The 18,487-nt window shown below is 42.3% G+C and overlaps 1 protein-coding gene across 1 annotated transcript in view; it reads left to right on the top strand.

Annotated features, from left to right (window-relative positions):
• Positions 1–18,487, top strand: part of WDR63 (WD repeat domain 63) — a 155,766-nt gene that overhangs the window by 106,770 nt on the left and 30,509 nt on the right. Inside the window, exons 15-17 of the mRNA XM_033917020.1 lie at positions 1,716–1,869; positions 14,000–14,087; positions 15,778–15,908. Of these exons, the coding sequence (XP_033772911.1) occupies positions 1,716–1,869; positions 14,000–14,087; positions 15,778–15,908 (373 nt within the window). The remainder of the gene's footprint in view (positions 1–1,715; positions 1,870–13,999; positions 14,088–15,777; positions 15,909–18,487) is intronic.

Raw genomic sequence — 18,487 nt, 5'->3', positions numbered from 1 at the left:
GGCCTGCTCTAGGCACAACTAAAAGTTAGGCGCCCATGCGAGCGCTTAACCATGCTTAAGAGCAGTGATTCTATAAGAAGGCGCCTAACACCTAGCCACACCCACACCTAACATGCATAGCGCCTATTTTTTTGAAGGCCGCCTAAATTTTTAGAGGTGTCTTGTTACAGAATCACACTTTTTTGATAGGCGCCTATGTTTCAATCAGTGTTGATTAAAAAGCTTAATTGAGCTTGTTATTCAATTTAGATAGGCGCCTCCGAAATAGGTGCCTAACATTAGGCACCGGTTACAGAATTTGGGCCAAAGTATCTTGTGCATACCAGTATTTCTTGCTAGAACTGGCCCATGGTACCTAATTACTTTTCAGATATTTGCACTGATAGGCATACTGATATAAGTCATAGGTTTCATGATTACCGTATTTTCTCGCATATAACGCGCGCGTTATACGTGGTTTTTACAAACCGCGCATACCCTTGCGCGTTATACGCGTGAGCGCGTTGTACAAAAATTTTTTTACATAGTTTCCCCCTCCCGACGCCCGATTCATCACCCGGAAGAAGCGCTCGCACTCCCACCCTGAAGGACTGCTCGCACCCCCACCCGAAGGACCGCTCGCACCCCCACAGCCTCCCCCCTCCCCCATGGAGAAGCTGTCTACCTTGTTTCCGGATGCCAGCCCAGCTGCTTCCTCTGCCGGTGGTCCTGCCCCTTCTCAGAGCCCTGTGCTGCACTGCTTCCTCTTCAGGCGGTCCCGCCCTTTCTCTGATGTCAGAGAAAGGGTGGGACCGCCGGAAGAAAAAGCAGCGCAGCAGGGCTCAGAGAAGGGGCGGGACCGCCGGCAGAGAAAACAGCTGGGCTCGCTGGCATCTGGAAACAAGGTAGACTGCTTCTCCATGGGGGAGGGGGGTGAGGCTGTGGGGGTGCGAGCGGTTCTTTGGGTAGGGGTGCGAGCGGTCCTTTGGGGTGGGAGTGCGAGCGCTCCTTCGGGGTGGGGGTGCGAGCGGTCCTTCAGGGTGGGGGTGCGGGTGCGTGCGTGCGGTCCTTCGGGGTGGGGGTGCGAGCGGTCCTGCGGGGGGGGTGAATCGGACGTCGGGGGGGGGGGCATCAGGCTTTCAGGGTAGGGACAGGACTTCAAGGAGGAAAGGAGAGTCGGGGCGGGCGAAAACAGAGTCGGGGTCTCCAGAGGAGAGTCGGGGCGGGCGAAAGGAGAGTCAGGCAGCATGCGCGGTATACGGGTGTGTGCGGTATATAAAAATTTATATACATAAATATGTGTTTTTTGCGCGCTATACCCATGTGCGCGTTTTACACGGGTGCGCGTTATCTATGTGAAAATACGGTACATAAGCAATTATTTCTTTTGATTTTTTTGTTTTCTGTTTATGTGCTGCTACTACTTATAATTTCTATAATGGTGCTAATGGTGCTGCTCCTTGGTTAAAGGTGGCTTATAAATAATAAACTATAATGCCATTTTGAATGGCGTGCTCATAAAAATTATATAACCATTTTATAAATATTCAGACATCCTGCCTTATTTGTATCATGTTCAAAATGAAATATGAGCTGTGCAGATTTGTATCCAAATATTTCATAAGAACATAAGAACAGCCTTACTGGCAGTCACCTGCCATCTTTAAACTTTTTGACACTGTATTTCCTAGAATCAGAGTGACATGATTCTTCATAACACATTTTTTTATTTGCAGTTCAGTAATGTTTTGGGATATTCGACCACCCAAAACTTCTGCTATCCTGCCAGGCTCAGAGAAGAAATTGACTGACGAAAAGTTCCCTGAAGGGCCTCAAGAAATACCCACCACATTTATAACCTTAGATCTTGTTTGGAAGCCTTTAATTAAGGTACCACATTCAATTCATGAACCTACAATATTTTGGGAGCAATTATAAAAAGGATTTACGTGGATAAAAAGCATTTACCTACATTAATCAGCTTTCTGAAACTTAGCCATATTGAGAGGAGGGATTTCTAAGGGAGTGTTTAAAAGTCAGGAGGAGGGGAATATAAATGACATTTAAAATTTTAGTAAATGCTTTTTCAGCAAAAGTCTATACCCAGAATAAAGCAGGTGGAAGTGACTAAAGCTTACATACATTCTATGTACTACAAGTTTAAACTGAAAGTAATGTGTATTTTTGATTTGAGAATTGAGGGTAATTTTATATGTGCACAGACAGGATGCAGAATATTTTTCATGTAGACTCGTATCAAATATTCAAAGTGAAAGCATGCATATACTTCTACTTTTAAACCTGACATTGGATTGCACAAATTCTCATGGTTAATGTATATACATACACTAGAATTTTCAAAAGTATGCATATAATTGCAAACCCCTCCCCATTCCCATCCTTAGGCACGCTTCCTCAGGCAGGAGATGGATCACAAATTTATGAGCCCTTGGGTCCAACTAGCAAACAGGACTTCCCTCCCTCTTCCTGACCACAACTGCCAAGTACATAGTTTTACTATCCATCACACAAGGAACACAATACACTGTAGATCAAGTTTCAAGTTTGTTTAAAATTTCTTATACCGCCTAATCAAACCTTCTAGGCAGTGTATAAAAATGTTAAAACCGTCTATTAACTAAAATACAGTTTAAAAACATACAACACTAGGGCAAATACTAACTTTAAAAGACTAATAAACTTATTAAAAAAATAAAAAATTTACAGAGACAAGAGGGAAAAAAGGGCTAGAACTACAATATGTAAAGAAAAAGAAAACATGTAAGGGAAAAAAACAATAGGAAAGGGGAGCAGGTTTTAAATTTATACAAGTGTGCATATAACACCAAGCAGTATTTTAAAATTAAACAAATATATGTATAACAACAAGGATCTAGCTCACTGGCTGTTCTACATGTTATGTTATGTTAATCAGGTTTTCTATTCCACCTTTATTTAGTTCAAGGGCAGATTACATTATAAGAGGTTAGGTCAGTTACTCAGAAAATTACAATGGACAATTTGACACGTTCATTCAATAGAGTTGATAGTACATGTAGATCAGTACACTTAATAATACAGTTAGGTCATAGCTACATATACATAGTTACAAGCTCAAGTAGGTCATTGTTGGCTCATTGTTATATCCTAGGAGTTGCATTAGACCAGGAGTCTCAAAGTCCCTCCTTGAGGGCCGCAATCCAGTCGGGTTTCCAGGATTTCCCCAATGAATATGCATGAGATCTATGTGCACGCACTGCTTTCAATGCATATTTATTGGGGAAATCCTGAAAACCCGACTGGATTGCGGCCCTCAAGGAGGGACTTTGAGATCCCTGCATTAGACAGTTTAGAAATGGGCTTTAACCATTACCATTTCAGTTGCTTCAGGGTTGACTCCCTATCTTGGTGCAGAAATGCTTTTAAAAGTTTTCTGAACCTGAGATAGTGGTCACAAGTAGAGAATGACACGGGGAAAAAATCTGTCCCCGTCACTGCACCGTCCCGGCCCACCATCCTCTGCACCGCCCCGTCACCGCCATCCCTTTCACCGCCCCGTCACCACCACTGCCATCCCATTCATCGCCCCGTCACCGTCCCCGTCTAGCACCCATCTTCTTCCCTCCACTCCCCCATAGTCTGGCATCTGTCTTCTTCCCTTCCAGCATCTTCTCCCCACTCTGCCTTCCACATTTCCTTTCAGAGTCTGTTCCTCTCTACCCTCTTTTAATGTCTGTTCTATTCCTTTCCACCACCACCCTTCCCTCCCTCCTTTACCATCTGTTCCTTTCTACCACCCTTCTTTCATATCTTCTATCAGTCCCTCCACCATCACTAGCAGTCTCTCTTCTCCCTTACCATGAGCAAATAGAACTTCTGAAAATTGTATTGCTGAGGCATTATTTCTAGTTCGCCTTTTTTTCCAGATGGATAATGACATCAATTTTATAATTCTTACTGTTTGCTCTGATTTCATTCACAATTTGGTTTGTGTTTTGTACCTGAGGATTCCATGAGGCATTTAACCTTTTCCTGTCTCTTCTGTGATTTCAAGTTGATTCCTTCAATAAAGGAGTCTCAAGGCAGTAGCAGTTTTCTATTTTAGGCTCTTTTGACATTGTTTAAGGGATTTCTTGTACATTTGGTGCTGGTCTTCTTTGATGAGGTCACTTCAGAATCTATTTCCAAGGAAGAGAAACTTTTTCCCTTTCACCCCCTCCTTCCTTGTGTGAGCCGGAACACGCGGTCCCCGCAAGCAAGTAATTTTATATCATTTTCATTCTATTCATTCATAGAAATTAAAGTCTAGATAATGCCAGTCACATAACAAAACATGATTTTACAAAAATAATTCCCTGCACAGTCAAGCCTGCAAGGATTACTAGATGTCTTTCAGCAGCTCCCCTCCCTCCCTCCACCTTACCTTTGTGGCCAAGTCAAAATGATCTACCAACAATAAAATTTTAAAAACACAAAGCAAGCTGTACGCAGAGAAAATGTTAATTATCATTTATATTCCGCGGGTTTTCAAAGAGGTCAAGCCAGATAACTTTATGCAATGTCACCTCAGTAACAACTATACAAAAATAGACAAATATTCCCCCTCCCTTTTTACTAAACTGCGATAGCGGTTTTTAGCGCAGGGAGCTGCGCTGAATGCCCCACGCTGCTCTTGACACTTATAGGCTCCCTGCGCTAAAAACCGCTATTGCGTTTTAGTAAAAGGGGGCCATAGTGCAAAATATAGACAGCAGATATAAATTCTCAAAATGGACACATTTTGATCACTAAGTTGAAAATAAAATCATTTTTCCTACCTTTTTGTCTGGTGATTTCATGAGTCTCTGGTCCTTCTTCTGGTCCTTCTTCTTTCTTCTCCTGCCCCCCCCTCTTTCTTTCTCTCTCCCCCTGGCTCCCCTCTTTATTTCTGCCTTTCTTTCTCTCTCCCTCTGGCCCCCCTCTTTATTTCTGCCTTTCTTTCTCTCTCCCCTGGCCTCCCTCTTTATTTCTCTCTCCCCCTGGCCCTCCTCTTTCTTTCTGCCTTTCTTTCTCTCCCTCTTGACCCCCTCTTTATTTCTGCCTTTCTTTCTCTCTCCCCTTGGTCCCCCTCTTTCTTTCTGCCTTTCTTTCTCTCTCCCCCTGACCCCTCTTTATTTCTGCCTTTCTTTCTCTCTCCCCCTGCCCCCCTCTTTATTTTTCCTTTCTTTCTCTCTCCCCCTAGCCCCCACAAAGCCATCGTGCCAATTTCTCCACTTCCACGATTCTTTCCCTACCCTCACCTCCAAGCCAGCAGCCAATTTCTCCCTGCTCCTTCCCCGATGTCCTGATGTCCTGAATATAAGTATAAACTATCATTCTTATTATTCTAATGTAAAACATTCATCCATTGTAATGACATTTAATCAGGCTCCAATCAGACGGGGAAGTTAGAATTATCTATATAAGAGATCAACTAATTATAACTATTTCCTATTCCAGCATATTCAATTTAGGCAATTCTACACCCATATCAATCTCCGCTATCCCAAAAACCATCCACAACTCTTTAATAATCACCCTTTAGATGAAAAATAAACAGCCATGAGTTCATACATTAAAGTCCCGTATCCAGGGCGTTTCCGCCATTCCACTGGTTACAGACTTGATCAGGACGAATGGACCTTAAGCAGCATATCTTAGCGAAAGAGCTGTACAAGGAAGCCGGCGAACCTCAGTCAGTATATCACCTGCACAATTATCTCCCTCGGCTCCCGATCTCCGAATGACTTCCCCAAGGGCTTCTCATAGACGGGGAAGCAGCGGTGCAAGGCCTCTATTGACACACCTCTCTCCAATCAGATAAAGCATTCAAGCATCCAATCAGATTTACTTCCGTTTTACTTCCTTTTTCTGCTGATTGGCCAAAAGAAGTCTTGTAATCCCCCACAAAGTAATGACATCAGTATTAATTCTTTCCGATTCATAAATGTTAATCAAAGATCGCATTTATGTTAATCAGATTTTAAATAACAAACTGCAGAGAAGAGAGAAAAGAAACAACGTGTCTTCCATATTCCATGTAATCCGTCATCTCTGACATCAGTAGGTAGTATGCAATTAATATTCAAATCATAGTTCCATTCTCATGGTATTATCGTTATTACTTTCAAGTAATGAAAGATTCCTATACCAGTAACAGTCATCTTGTAGTGATCTTCCATTGTAATGTTTTAAAATAAAGTGGTGCCTCGCATAACGGACGCCTCGCACAGCGAACGCTGCGCACAACGAACTTTATGTCTTGATCCGTACAACGAACTTCGTTTCACACAACGAAGTCGCCCGAGCTGCATCCTTCCGCGCAGGCACTGCGCTTAACTGCCCTCTCTCCGCCTGGTTCCCTCTTGCCCCCCCGACTCCCCGACACGATCGGGGCAAGAGGGAGCTCAAGCCCTCTTGCCCCCCCCGACTCCCCGACACGATCGGGGCAAGAGGGAGCTCAAGCCCTCTTGCCCCCCCGACTCCCCGACACGATCGGGGCAAAAGGGAGCCCAAGCCCTCTTGCCCCGCCGATTCCCCAACTCCCCGACAATATCGGGCCAGGAGGGAGCCCAAGTCCTCCTGGCCACGGCGACCCCCTAACCCCACCCTGCACTACATTACGGGCAGGAGGGATCCCAGGCCCTCCTGCCCTCGACGCAAACCCCCCTCCCCCCAACGACCGCCCCCCCCAAGAACCTCCGACCGCCCCCCCAGCCGACCCGCGACCCCCCTGGCCGACCCCCACGACACCCCCAACCCCCTTCCCCGTACCTTTCTGTAGTTGGCCGGACAGACGGGAGCCAAACCCGCCTGTCCGGCAGGCAGCCATCGACGGAATGAGGCCGGATTGGCCCATCCGTCCCAAAGCTCCGCCTACTGGTGGGGCCTAAGGCGCCTGGGCCAATCAGAATAGGCCCGGGAGCCTTAGGTCCCTCCTGGGGGCGGGGCCTGAGGCACATGGGCCCAACCCGACCATGTGCCTCAGGCCCTGCCCCCAGGAGGGACCTAAGGCTCCCGGGCCTATTCTGATTGGCCCAGGCGCCTTAGGCCCCACCAGTAGGCGGAGCTTTGGGACGGATGGGCCAATCCGGCCTCATTCCGTCGATGGCTGCCTGCCGGACAGGCGGGTTTGGCTCCCGTCTGTCCGGCCAACTACAGAAAGGTACGGGGAAGGGGGTTGGGGGTGTCGTGGGGGTCGGCCAGGGGGGTCGCGGGTCGGCTGGGGGGGCGGTCGGAGGTTCTTGGGGGGGGGGCGGTCGTTGGGGGGAGGGGGGGTTTGCGTCGAGGGCAGGAGGGCCTGGGATCCCTCCTGCCCGTAATGTAGTGCAGGGTGGGGTTAGGGGGTCGCCGTGGCCAGGAGGACTTGGGCTCCCTCCTGGCCCGATATTGTCGGGGAGTTGGGGAATCGGCGGGGCAAGAGGGCTTGGGCTCCCTTTTGCCCCGATCGTGTCGGGGAATCGGGGGGGCAAGAGGGCTTGAGCTCCCTTTTGCCCCGATCGTGTCGGGGAGTCGGGGGGGCAAGAGGGCTTGAGCTCCCTCTTGCCCCGATCGTGTCGGGGAGTCGGGGGGGCAAGAGGGCTTGAGCTCCCTCTTGCCCCGATCGTGTCGGGGAGTCGGGGGGGCAAGAGGGCTTGAGCTCCCTTTTGCCCCGATCGTGTCGGGGAGTCGGGGGGGCAAGAGGGCTTGAGCTCCCTCTTGCCCCGATCGTGTCGGGGAGTCGGGGGGGCAAGAGGGCTTGAGCTCCCTCTTGCCCCGATCGTGTCGGGGAGTCGGGGGGGGGGCAAGAGGGCTTGAGCTCCCTCTTGCCCCGATCGTGTCGGGGGTGCCAGGGACTACACGGAGTCACCCACCGTACCACCCGATTCGGGTAAGCGCAGGTATCGGTGGGTGGCTTATTTGCGGGGGGGTGCCTTATTTTACATTTTTTTCTAAAAAGGGGGGGCTGTCTTATTTGATGGCCCTGCCTTATCATCGGGGAAACACGGTAGAAAAAAAAAAAAATGAACAGTTAAGTCCCAGTTTTTGCCGCTGAGACTCTGCCCTCTCACTGTAAAATTAGACTCTACTTAGTCTGTCTTTAAATTTAAAAAATGTGTGTTGTTTTAAAAAACAATTATGTTTTTAGATGTATCTAAATAAAAATAATAACCAAAAATTTATCTTTTTTTATGTCATCTTAGCATATTTTATGCTACAGAACGAATTATTTTTTTTAACATGTATTGTTATGGGAAAACGCGTTTCACACAACGAACGTTTCACATAACAAACTTGCTCCTGGAACGGATTAAGTTCGTTGTGTGAGGCACCACTGTATCCCCTCCAATGACTGTATATTAGTAGGAAATAGTAGTTTTAAATCACTTAAAAATAATAATCACAGGACTTATGCCACTCAAGAAGTCATCGGCTGTTCACCTTGCTCCAGAAATTCCTGTAATTTTTTAGGATCAGTGAAATTTTTAGTTTTATTTGCCAGAGTTACTTTCATTACTGCGGGTACAGAAGCCCATATCTTGCCCCGAGTGCTCTTAATTGTAGCCTCATTTCCAATAATTGTTTCCGTTTGAATGCAGTTTCTTTGGCAAAGTCAGGCACGATGTGTATTCTGGCATCCTGACATTTGAGGTTCCTATTTTCCTTGGCAAGTTGACAAATTTCCACCACATGCTAATATCTTAGAAGTTTAAATATCAGGGTCCTCGGTCCTTTTTGAGAGGTTGTTCTGTGTCCAGGTATCCTGTGTGCTCTCTCAATCTCCAGCGACACTTTGGATTTTATAGGTAAAACTTTAGGTAAGAATTGTTCAAGGAAAGCAATGGGATCATTCTTCTCCACTCCTTCTGGCATCCCAATGATGCGTAAATTATTCCTCCTCTCACGGTTTAAGCACTCTTCCAAATTCCTTTTAACCATATCTATCTCCTTCCAAACTGTTTTACTTTGGATCAGCTCATTATGCACTTGTTCTGATTTTTCTTCTAAAATATTTATTTTATTGTCCACAAGATCCACTCTTTTAGTAAGATTCGCAACATCATCTATTGCTTTTTTCTTTTTTTTATATTTATAATTTTTATACAACCAATAAAAATGGTACAGAGAAATCCTGAAATACATATATTAAGTCAATACAGACTGAAAACAATATACAAAGCAATATACTCATTATTATAGTCCTCAAATGGGGAGGTAGGCAGGACATAAAAGAAAAACCCCTGGGGAGAAGGGAGACACTTAACAAAAACATAAAGAAAAAAGCAGTACTTAGATATTAACCTACTATCTATTGCTTTTTTCAATTGTTTCTTGATTTCTAAAACAATGTCTTTAATTTGCCGAAGTTCAGCCATGACATCAGGGTTTTCTTCTGCTGGCAACGGAACTTTTGATGGAGTCTCCGGCTCCAGCTTTGATCTCTTATTACTCCCTGTACCGGACCCTCCAGCACCCGAATCACTCTTATTCTGTTTCCCCGAAGCCATTTTTCCCGATATTTGTTTTATTTTCTCTTACCGACTCAAATTTTTAGAATTTATTTCTAAAATTAGAGCTTGACAGCATGGAGCTAATGTATCACCCAACCATCTAGCTGCGTGTTCAAGCCACGCCCTCAAGTAAGTAGTTTTACATTACAGTAGGATTAGGGATTGCACTAAAATTCAAAAAGCTTCTGTTTCGAAGTATTTTCTGCTGGATCTTAGCTTTCTCATCACAAGGAAAGGTTGTTTTATTATTGAATGTGCATGACTCTTCATGGATAGGTGGTTATCAATTTCTATTCCTAAGATTCAGGATTGCACTTCTAATGGAAAGTCTGTGGCCTAGGTGCACTAAAAACAGATGGTAAGATTGTGTGGATCTCTGTGGGCCAAAATTTTGGCTGATTCCGAATCAGTGATCAATGCTCAAACAAGTTTGCATGTAAATGATTTGCGCGGAGGTTCACCATAATCACTGTTTGATCCTCACACATGTGCAGAATAGTCCGGTTGATTCAGGAACAATGTACGCATTTGCCAGATTTACTGTGTCAGACTCCTTCATGGCAGCAGGTCCTCCTTCCTTTGATCGCTATCATCATTTCCTCTTCCTCCCAGGGAAAGGCCAGCCTGCATAAATCAGAGCCTACAACCGCCATCCATAATGTTGACCATTGGAGCACAAGCACATGCGTACCGTGGAGCACAAAGCACATGTGGTTAACAAATGCTGGTATTTCATGTGCTTTTAAAGTTTAATATTACATGCACTTTTAAAGTTTTTCATGCACCTTTAAAGTTTTTTATGTTGCAAAATAAACAGCAAAACATAAACTAGATAAGAACATATACAGTATGCATTCTGTCCCAAGGGGGATGACAATCTCATTATATTATCTGATATGTAGTAACAGCATAAAAAAGATAATGCACAATAATGAGTAAAAAGTTACCAGATATTGTGAAACTTTCTAAGAGACACATTCTTTTCAGCAATCAGTCTCTCATATTTAACAATCAAATATACAGAAGTCCACCAAGAATTATAGGATAGAGAGTCAGGATTTTTCCAAGAAAACAGTATTGTTTTGATCATAATAAGCAATAGGCATTTTAAAAGGTGAGCATCAGAGTCAGACAAAAAACATTTCATCCCTACACTACCATAGATTATTACTGCTAGGGAGATGTCTTCCTGTACATGAAGTACTTTGCATATGGTTTTCCATACCACTGACCAGTAAGGACGAATAGCAGGACAAGAGTAAATCATGTGCTCAAGAGTACCAATATGTTGCTTGCACGACCAGCAAAGATTTGTGTCTACATTCAATAATTTGGACAGTTTGTAGGGGGTCCAAAAGGCTCTTTGAAGCAAAAAATAAGCTGATTGTGACATAGAGGAAGAATGCAAAGACTTAGTAGCCTCCATCCAAACTTTGTCCCATTGGGAGTCTTCCAACTGCAAACCAGTGTCTGTCGTCCATACACCTTGAACTCCATATTAGAGGGAAATCTGTTTGTCATTATTATATGATACCATCTAGCAGATTCACCCTTTTTACCAGAAAGACCTTCATTATATTCTATTATGGAGAGCATGTCAGCTAGAGACTCCAATTTAGTAATTACTATCTGCAAAGAGTGACGTAGCTGGAGCCATCTAAAGTGATGACTGGAGGGTAGGTTGTACATTTTACTCAGCTCTTCAAAAGAGAACCATCACTCACCAACAAAGAGGTGAGCCACTCTCCAGATTCCTGCCACTTGCCACGACCTCCAATTAATAGTAGCACCCTGAATAAGGATGCAAGAGTTGTTTCAAATGGGCATCTGTAAAGTAGTATTCCATTTTTTGGTAGATGATGGTAGAATTCATCACTTCATTGCGAGACACAATTGAGTCCACTTTCATGAAAGCTAGAAGAGATAGAGGTGTCGAAACCGCATGTTGCATTTTGAGCCAGTGAGGAGAGTACATGTTATCTGTAGTAACAAGCCAGAATGGAGATGATGCGGTATACAAACCTAAGGATTAGATTAGATTAGATTAGATTAGATTAGAATGGTACTCATAAAAGCTTGATATATTGACCCCACCTTGTCTTTAGTATTCTTAAGTTTTTTTGAGAGCAATAAGAGGTGGGGGGAGGGTGGTTATGTCACCATAGAAAGTCTGTAAAAAGTTTCTCAAACTTTGAATACATATTCCTGCTGAAATATACAGGGATCATGCTTAAAACAGTTCACTACCAGTGCAATCATCAACTTTATAGTTTCTTTGCGTCCACACCATGTCTTAAGAGGGACCATCTAGACGTTAAAGTCCTTATGGAGTCCAGTATATATTCAATGTTGTACTCAATGGTTTCCTCAAGTGTTTGAGCTTCCTCGATGTCCATTTCAGGCCCAATGCTTTAATCTCAGAATGAGCCTCAGGGCAATTTAGGGGCATGACTTCAGTTTTTGATAAATTCAATTTGTAGCCCAAGAATATGTGTCTCTTATATTCAGTATAGCTGGAACTGAATCAGGAGAATGAATCATGCACTTTTAAATAGTACAATGAGGGCAATCCCTTGATGCTTTGTTGAGAGATAGCAGCAGACTATGCAAATACGGGGCATAAATGATGGTGATGTATAAAGTATAAAGTTCTGGCCCAGCTTGTAGATATTTTAATCATGAGGAATGAAAATTCTAGCCTTCTCTCATTGGCCCCATCTTTTCGCTGCCCTCTCTTTTATATTTTATGCAGTTAATGGGCACCCATAAGATGCATCTTCAACACACGTGCTCACAATGCACATATAACACATGTATATATCCCTGCTATTGTAAAAACTGTATTTATGGTATCAGTGTTATAAATATTATATCAATTTCAGAGCTGAACTATCGGTAAGACACATAAGTGACTGGTCTTGATCAGTTGCTTTTTTCGGATCGTTAAAAGTGATCACTTTTTTGTGCATCGCAAAGCAATGTTAGAGCATCAATAGCTTGGTTAGTTTACATGGCATTTCAATATTAATGACCTTATTTGCATGGCCAGATCAGAGAATGAGCAATCATGCAGAAAACTACGCAGTGAGCCGTTTTGTGCATTAGGTCAGCAAATCCAATCATCGCTAAACCAGTCAAAACTGGGCAGGCATCAGAGGAGATGGCCAGTGATGACATTGGGGTCCATCTCCTCTGTGTGAAAAAGCGCTGCCGCTGCTGAGAACTGAGGAACTATCAGAGGGTGCTTGGAGAGCGAGAAGACTTTTGCCTGCACTAAAACAGCTGCAATAACTTTTCTTTGTTTGCCTTAACTTTCTCCTGCCTGCGGGACTGGTGCCGAATCGGACATGCATTGGAGGAGACAGCCAGTGACGTCATTGGGGTCCATCTCCTCCGTGTGAAAAAGCGCTGCTGAGAACTGAGGAGCTACCGGAAGGTGCTTGGAGAGAGAGGAGACTTTTGCCTGCACTAAAACAGCTGCAACAACTTTTATTTGTTTGCCTTAACTTTCTCATGCCTGCGGGACTGGTGCCAAATCAGGCAGGCATCAGAGGAGATGGCTGGTGACATCATCGGGGTCTGTCTCCTCTGTGTGAAAAAGCTCTGCTGCTGCTAGGTGCAGCCGCAGGGCGTGGCCAAAGGGGCATGCCCTAAAGGGCACGCCCTGCCCCTTGGGAGCCACGAGGAGTCAGGAGGTATTAAGAGGGTATACCATCTTTGGGTAAGATATTCTTTGTATATATATTAATGGGTAAAAGAAAAGTAAAAATTTATTTTTTAATCCTTTTTTAAAAAAAACAGCCCCAAAGTTTCCTCCTGACCCCTTGACAATGCACCTTCTTCCCCTTCCCCCAGCCAATAGAAAGACCTCCTGAAGTCTCCCTGCACTCCTAGCCATCCAGGTAGGTTCCCCCCCCCCCCCCTTTGTATGTGTCTATTTTTAATGTGGATGTTCAATATTTTTAAAATGTATGTTTATCATTTATAGACTCCTAATGCAGGCCATAGGTTTGAAACATGTTCATGTCAAGTCATTTGAATTTGAAAAATAAAGTATTACAACACTTTTTGGTCAACTTCACTGTGTTTGTGTGGATCTTCATCTTCTGAAGGTGTTTCTCCTGTTTGGTAGAATATATTACATCATGCAGATTTTTAAACAATTCATTTGTCCGTGGAATTGCAAATGCAAAATATCATAAAAAGCTATTAATAGTCCATTCATAGAATTTAAAGAAAGTGATGCCTTTGTACTGTGAGCTTTTCTCCAGAAGAGTTTATACTTATAGTTTAGTATGAGAATGACAGTTGATAAGAGAAAAACTATAATCTTATAAAGCTTTTTTCAAGTGCTTCCTAGTCTGGGAGACTGAAATGAAACAGGCAATGTACTATATATAATTTAATTTTTGTGTATGATAATCCTTTGCCTATATATGTAGAGCATAAAGTTATATAACCACCTTTGGAATATTAGATATTGTGTTTTGACACTTCATTCTCTTAAACAGGTAACTCTATCTAGGATTGACATGGGTGGAGATTACAGTCCCATGAAAATTAGCCTGGAAGAAGAGCATTTCGGTACCAAAATACAAGGTAATAAAGTATAATATTCTTTTCCAGGAAACAGTATTACGATGGTTTGAAGTATCGTTGATAGTTAGATGCACAACAGCAACATAACATAACACAGTTAAACATCTCAAGATAACAAAACAGTAAATGATTACATGGGCATGAATTGACACTCCAGCTTCACAGAGCAAACATTACTTGATCGCTGTATCTACATGTTATAAATCTCTTGGGAGAGAAAATTAAGGAGTATATTAGCCAAGAAAAGACCCCTAGATATTTAAAAATTAAGGGGTCCTTTTATCAAGCCGCGCTAACCCCTGCGGCCGGCTAAAAAACTAACACCTGCTCAATGCAGGCATTAGCGGCTAGCATGGCAGGCGGTATTACGCGTGTTAAACCCCTACCGCAGCTTGATAAAAGGACCCCTAAAAGCATGCTCTTATTTTTACATTAGAAACCAAGAACACACAACAAATCAGCAACTACCAACTACAGACCAAATTTTGACAAAGTGTAATGATGATTAGATTAGCTTATTTTGCACATAGTATCCAATCCAGTTGCCATACGTTCTCCATTAGTAATGCAATGGCAATAAATTGTGCTTTGAGGCCCTATTTACTAAACTGCATGAATTGCTTTAAACGTTACACTATCACAGAAATATGCTTGTTTGTTTTTCCAAATCTTTATTCATTTTAAAAACCAACATCAGATATCTTAGCACATGGGTAGCAGATATGTGGGGGTGGGGTGGTATTAGGAATATTGATAAAAAGGGGGTATTTATTGTATCTTACAAGACTATTTGTTTGTAAATACAAGTAATATGTGAAAATTGTTTGTATTATGTTTAATTCACTTGTTGTAAGAATTAAAAAATGAATTAAAAAAAAAACAACATCAAGTGCAACATATTATCAAACAATTTACAAAATAAAGCAGCACTTAATTCCATCAATTGATATAATAAGTACATATCCCACCCCCTACCTACCTTTTCATACAGTATAAAGACAATCACGAGTAATACAAATGACCAAGATAAGCAAATTATAATTGAAAAATAAATTAAGTACATATTCCCCCCACCCACCCTTCCTGGATGTGTATAATCAACGGGGGAAACTAACTATCACAGAAATATGTTAGAATTAGCACATGTAGAAAATTCCATATTGGGGTAGGGAATGAGTGAGTACAGTCTGCCCCGTAGTCAGTGCTATTTAACCAATCAGGAATGGCTCCTGGCTGATTAAATAACACTAAGCTGGCTAACCGTGACCTGGGTTGGCTACTGTTGGTAACAGGATATTGGGCTTGATGGACTTTCAGTCTTTCCCAGTATGGCAACGCTTATGTCCTTATGTCCCCATCCTCAGGAAAGCCTCATGTCAATGTGGAAAAGTTTACCCACATTGCAGCAAAGTGTGGGTAATTTTGTTTGCATTCAGAGTAGCAATAATCAAAACCCCCATTTCAGTAAGTAAAATCCTGCTTTTCTTACAAAAATGCCTTTGATTTTTCCCCTCCCTAACAGCACAGTCTAAACCTAATATTTTAGCAAAAAATTGAAGCAAAGGAAAAAAGTTATCACTTTCACTGCTAGATTTTATCTTTCTGTGACTTAAGTCAAACTAAAAGGCATTGACATTGTATTTGTGAACTACATGTGGGTACTAAAATTAATTTTTGTCAACTTTTTAAGATAAATTTCAAGTTGAGGTCAAAAGGGAAATCGCTGAAGGAAAATTTGATTACAATAACTTAAGATCTAGCTCAGCAACAAATCTTAAACCTCTTGACAACATCAACACCAATTTTTTTATTGGAAGTGAAGTAAGTTTAATAAATAATATTTTCACGTTTATAATGTCTACTTGAAAGCATTTGAAATTTAAGCATGACCAGGTTGTAAATGTGATTAAAAAGTAACATAGAAACATAGAATATGACGGCAGAAAAGGGCCATAGCCCATCAAGTCTGCCCACTCCAATGACCCACCCCCCTGACTTTACTCCCCTAGAGATCCCACGTGAATATCCCATTTTCTCTTAAAATCTGACACGCTATTGGCCTCAATCACCTGCAGAGGTAGATTGTTCCAATGATCGACCACCCTTTCAGTTTGGCTCATAGACCTTTGGATACCTTTTCCCACAAGATTGTAAATTCATTTTCAATAGACTAGGAATGGGTCTCTGCAGAAGAACTTTCCTTCCCTGATTCCATCTAGAGCATGGCTAAAGCCTTCCCTTGTGACCTGCAGTTTGAGGATAAACCAGGGCATTTTTTTCTCTGTCCTCTCAAATTCCATGGATTCTGCTAAGGATCTGGTGGCTGTATCTGTTTATCTTCTCTTTTATAGTGGATGTAGGAGGCCCCAGACACTATAAGGTCATTTCTATAATTTGGCACCAAGATGAAAGCACCACAATGGGGCATGCATAGTACTAGCTCTACAATGGCACCTAGGTGTACCTAAGTCCTTATAGAATACAAGTGAAAACCTGCTTTGTTGCACCAAAAGTTAGACATGATCACTTGTGCAAGGTATAAGTGGGCCTGCCTAGGTTTACGATATGCACATTGTTTGGCAACACTCTCACGACCACCCATGCTATGCCCATGTGTATGCCCCCTTGCAACTATAAACTGTAGCACTACTCTGCAGAATATCACCTAATACATATACACGTATCACTGCCTATTATTAGCACCAGTGATGTGCGCAGGTGCCTGTTTATAGAATTGCCCCAGATATTTCTTGTTGGTAAGAAGGCAGGCATGAAATATTGACCAAAATATCAAAAACACATTTTGTAGATTTAGGAATAGTAGTAGAAAGAATTAAAGACTTCCAAATAATTGTTTTATCAATGTCAATGCCTGAAGACCCTGATTCTATTTTAAAATATGCCTAAAGTTGGATGTCTAGATTAGGGTGTCTACCAATTTAGATGCATAACTTAACTTTTTAAAATTGGCTTAAATGGCACTGATTATTGAAAGTGCCATTAAAAACCTTTTAAAAAAAAACAATTAAAAAAATAATTTGCTAGTAGGGCCTACTGGCAAGTAGGGGTGGTTAGAGTCAGATTTGGGGCAGAGTTTGGGTTTGGATTGACTTAGGCACCGGTATTTTAAGCCAAAAAAACGCTGGCTTAATATACAAGCATCTAAGATTTTGATGCCTACTGGTATCTAAGTTAATTTAGTTGCCACTAGGCACGATTCTACAAATGGCACCTAACTTTGCTTGACATACGGTAGGTGCCATTTTTCTAGGTGCCTTCCGAGTTAGGCACTGTTTATAGAATTTGGCACAAAATGTTCAAGATTTTCTACCAGACCTTTTTCCAGAAAATTTGCAAATTGTAACATTCATAAATCAAATGAGTCGGAGTCCCAACCAAGTCCTTACAAAACCAGCAAATGTCAGTTGAATTATTCTAAACTCCTCAAAATATATAATAGTCTACAAGGACTGTCCTCGCTCAAAATACAAATACTCGTTATGTCCTATGGATGTTTTACTAAAGTTTTTTTAATGGGTAGGAAAAGATTTCAAGTGCCCATGGGTGATGCACATTAGAATGAACTAGTGCAATCACCCAGTAGTGGGTTATCATTAGTCTTCAAATTGCTTAAATTGAATTATTCTTACCTGTTTTGATTTGAATGGGTTCCATAAGGATTGATGGAAATGGAAATGAAGCAACTGTTTAATTAATGCAGAAAAAGTTGGATGTGCACATACAGCCAAAAAGATTGCCACTGAGATTATTATTCATAGTCCTACACTAGCTGTGTACCTATACAAGCTTTCTTGGTCAAACATTGAAATAATTTAAAATGGAATAAACTGCATCATTTGAAGCCAAAAATTTTTCAAATAAAGTGGAAAGCCATCAAATGTCAGCAACTTCTTTAAGATCCATGATGGGACCACAAATTACTGGCTGCAGCTAATCCCATGCATGAAACTGTCTTTCAGCTTTTTCTAAATTGGAAGAACTCTTAGAAGTACAGTTCAGCTGGTGTTCAATCTCTTGTCACTTCCTTTCTAATCAGCATAATTGTCTGATAATTGCTTGCAGCTCCTTTGTCTTACAAAACCCCTAATAGGAGCTAGGACATCAAGAGTAGATTTCACTAAGGGCTCCTTTTACTAAGCTGTGCAAGCGTTTTTAGCGAGCTAACCCCGCGTTACACAAAAAATACTAACGCCAGCTCTATGGAGGCGTTAGTGTGTAGTGTGCGCAGCAATGTAGCGTGCGCAAAGTGCGTGCTAAAAACGCTAGCGCAGCTTAGTAAAAGGAGCCCTAAGTCAGGGGTGGGGGAATGAGGGCTGCAATCCAGTCATGCTTTCAGGATTTCCCCAGTGTATATGCATGAGATCTATTTGCATACAATG

The sequence above is a fragment of the Geotrypetes seraphini genome, chromosome 12 (assembly GCF_902459505.1).
Source record: "Geotrypetes seraphini chromosome 12, aGeoSer1.1, whole genome shotgun sequence".
In the NCBI taxonomy this organism is placed as follows: Eukaryota; Metazoa; Chordata; class Amphibia; order Gymnophiona; family Dermophiidae; genus Geotrypetes; species Geotrypetes seraphini.
The sequence above is the reverse complement of the archived record's forward strand: the minus strand, read 5'-3'. Positions and strand labels throughout refer to the sequence as shown.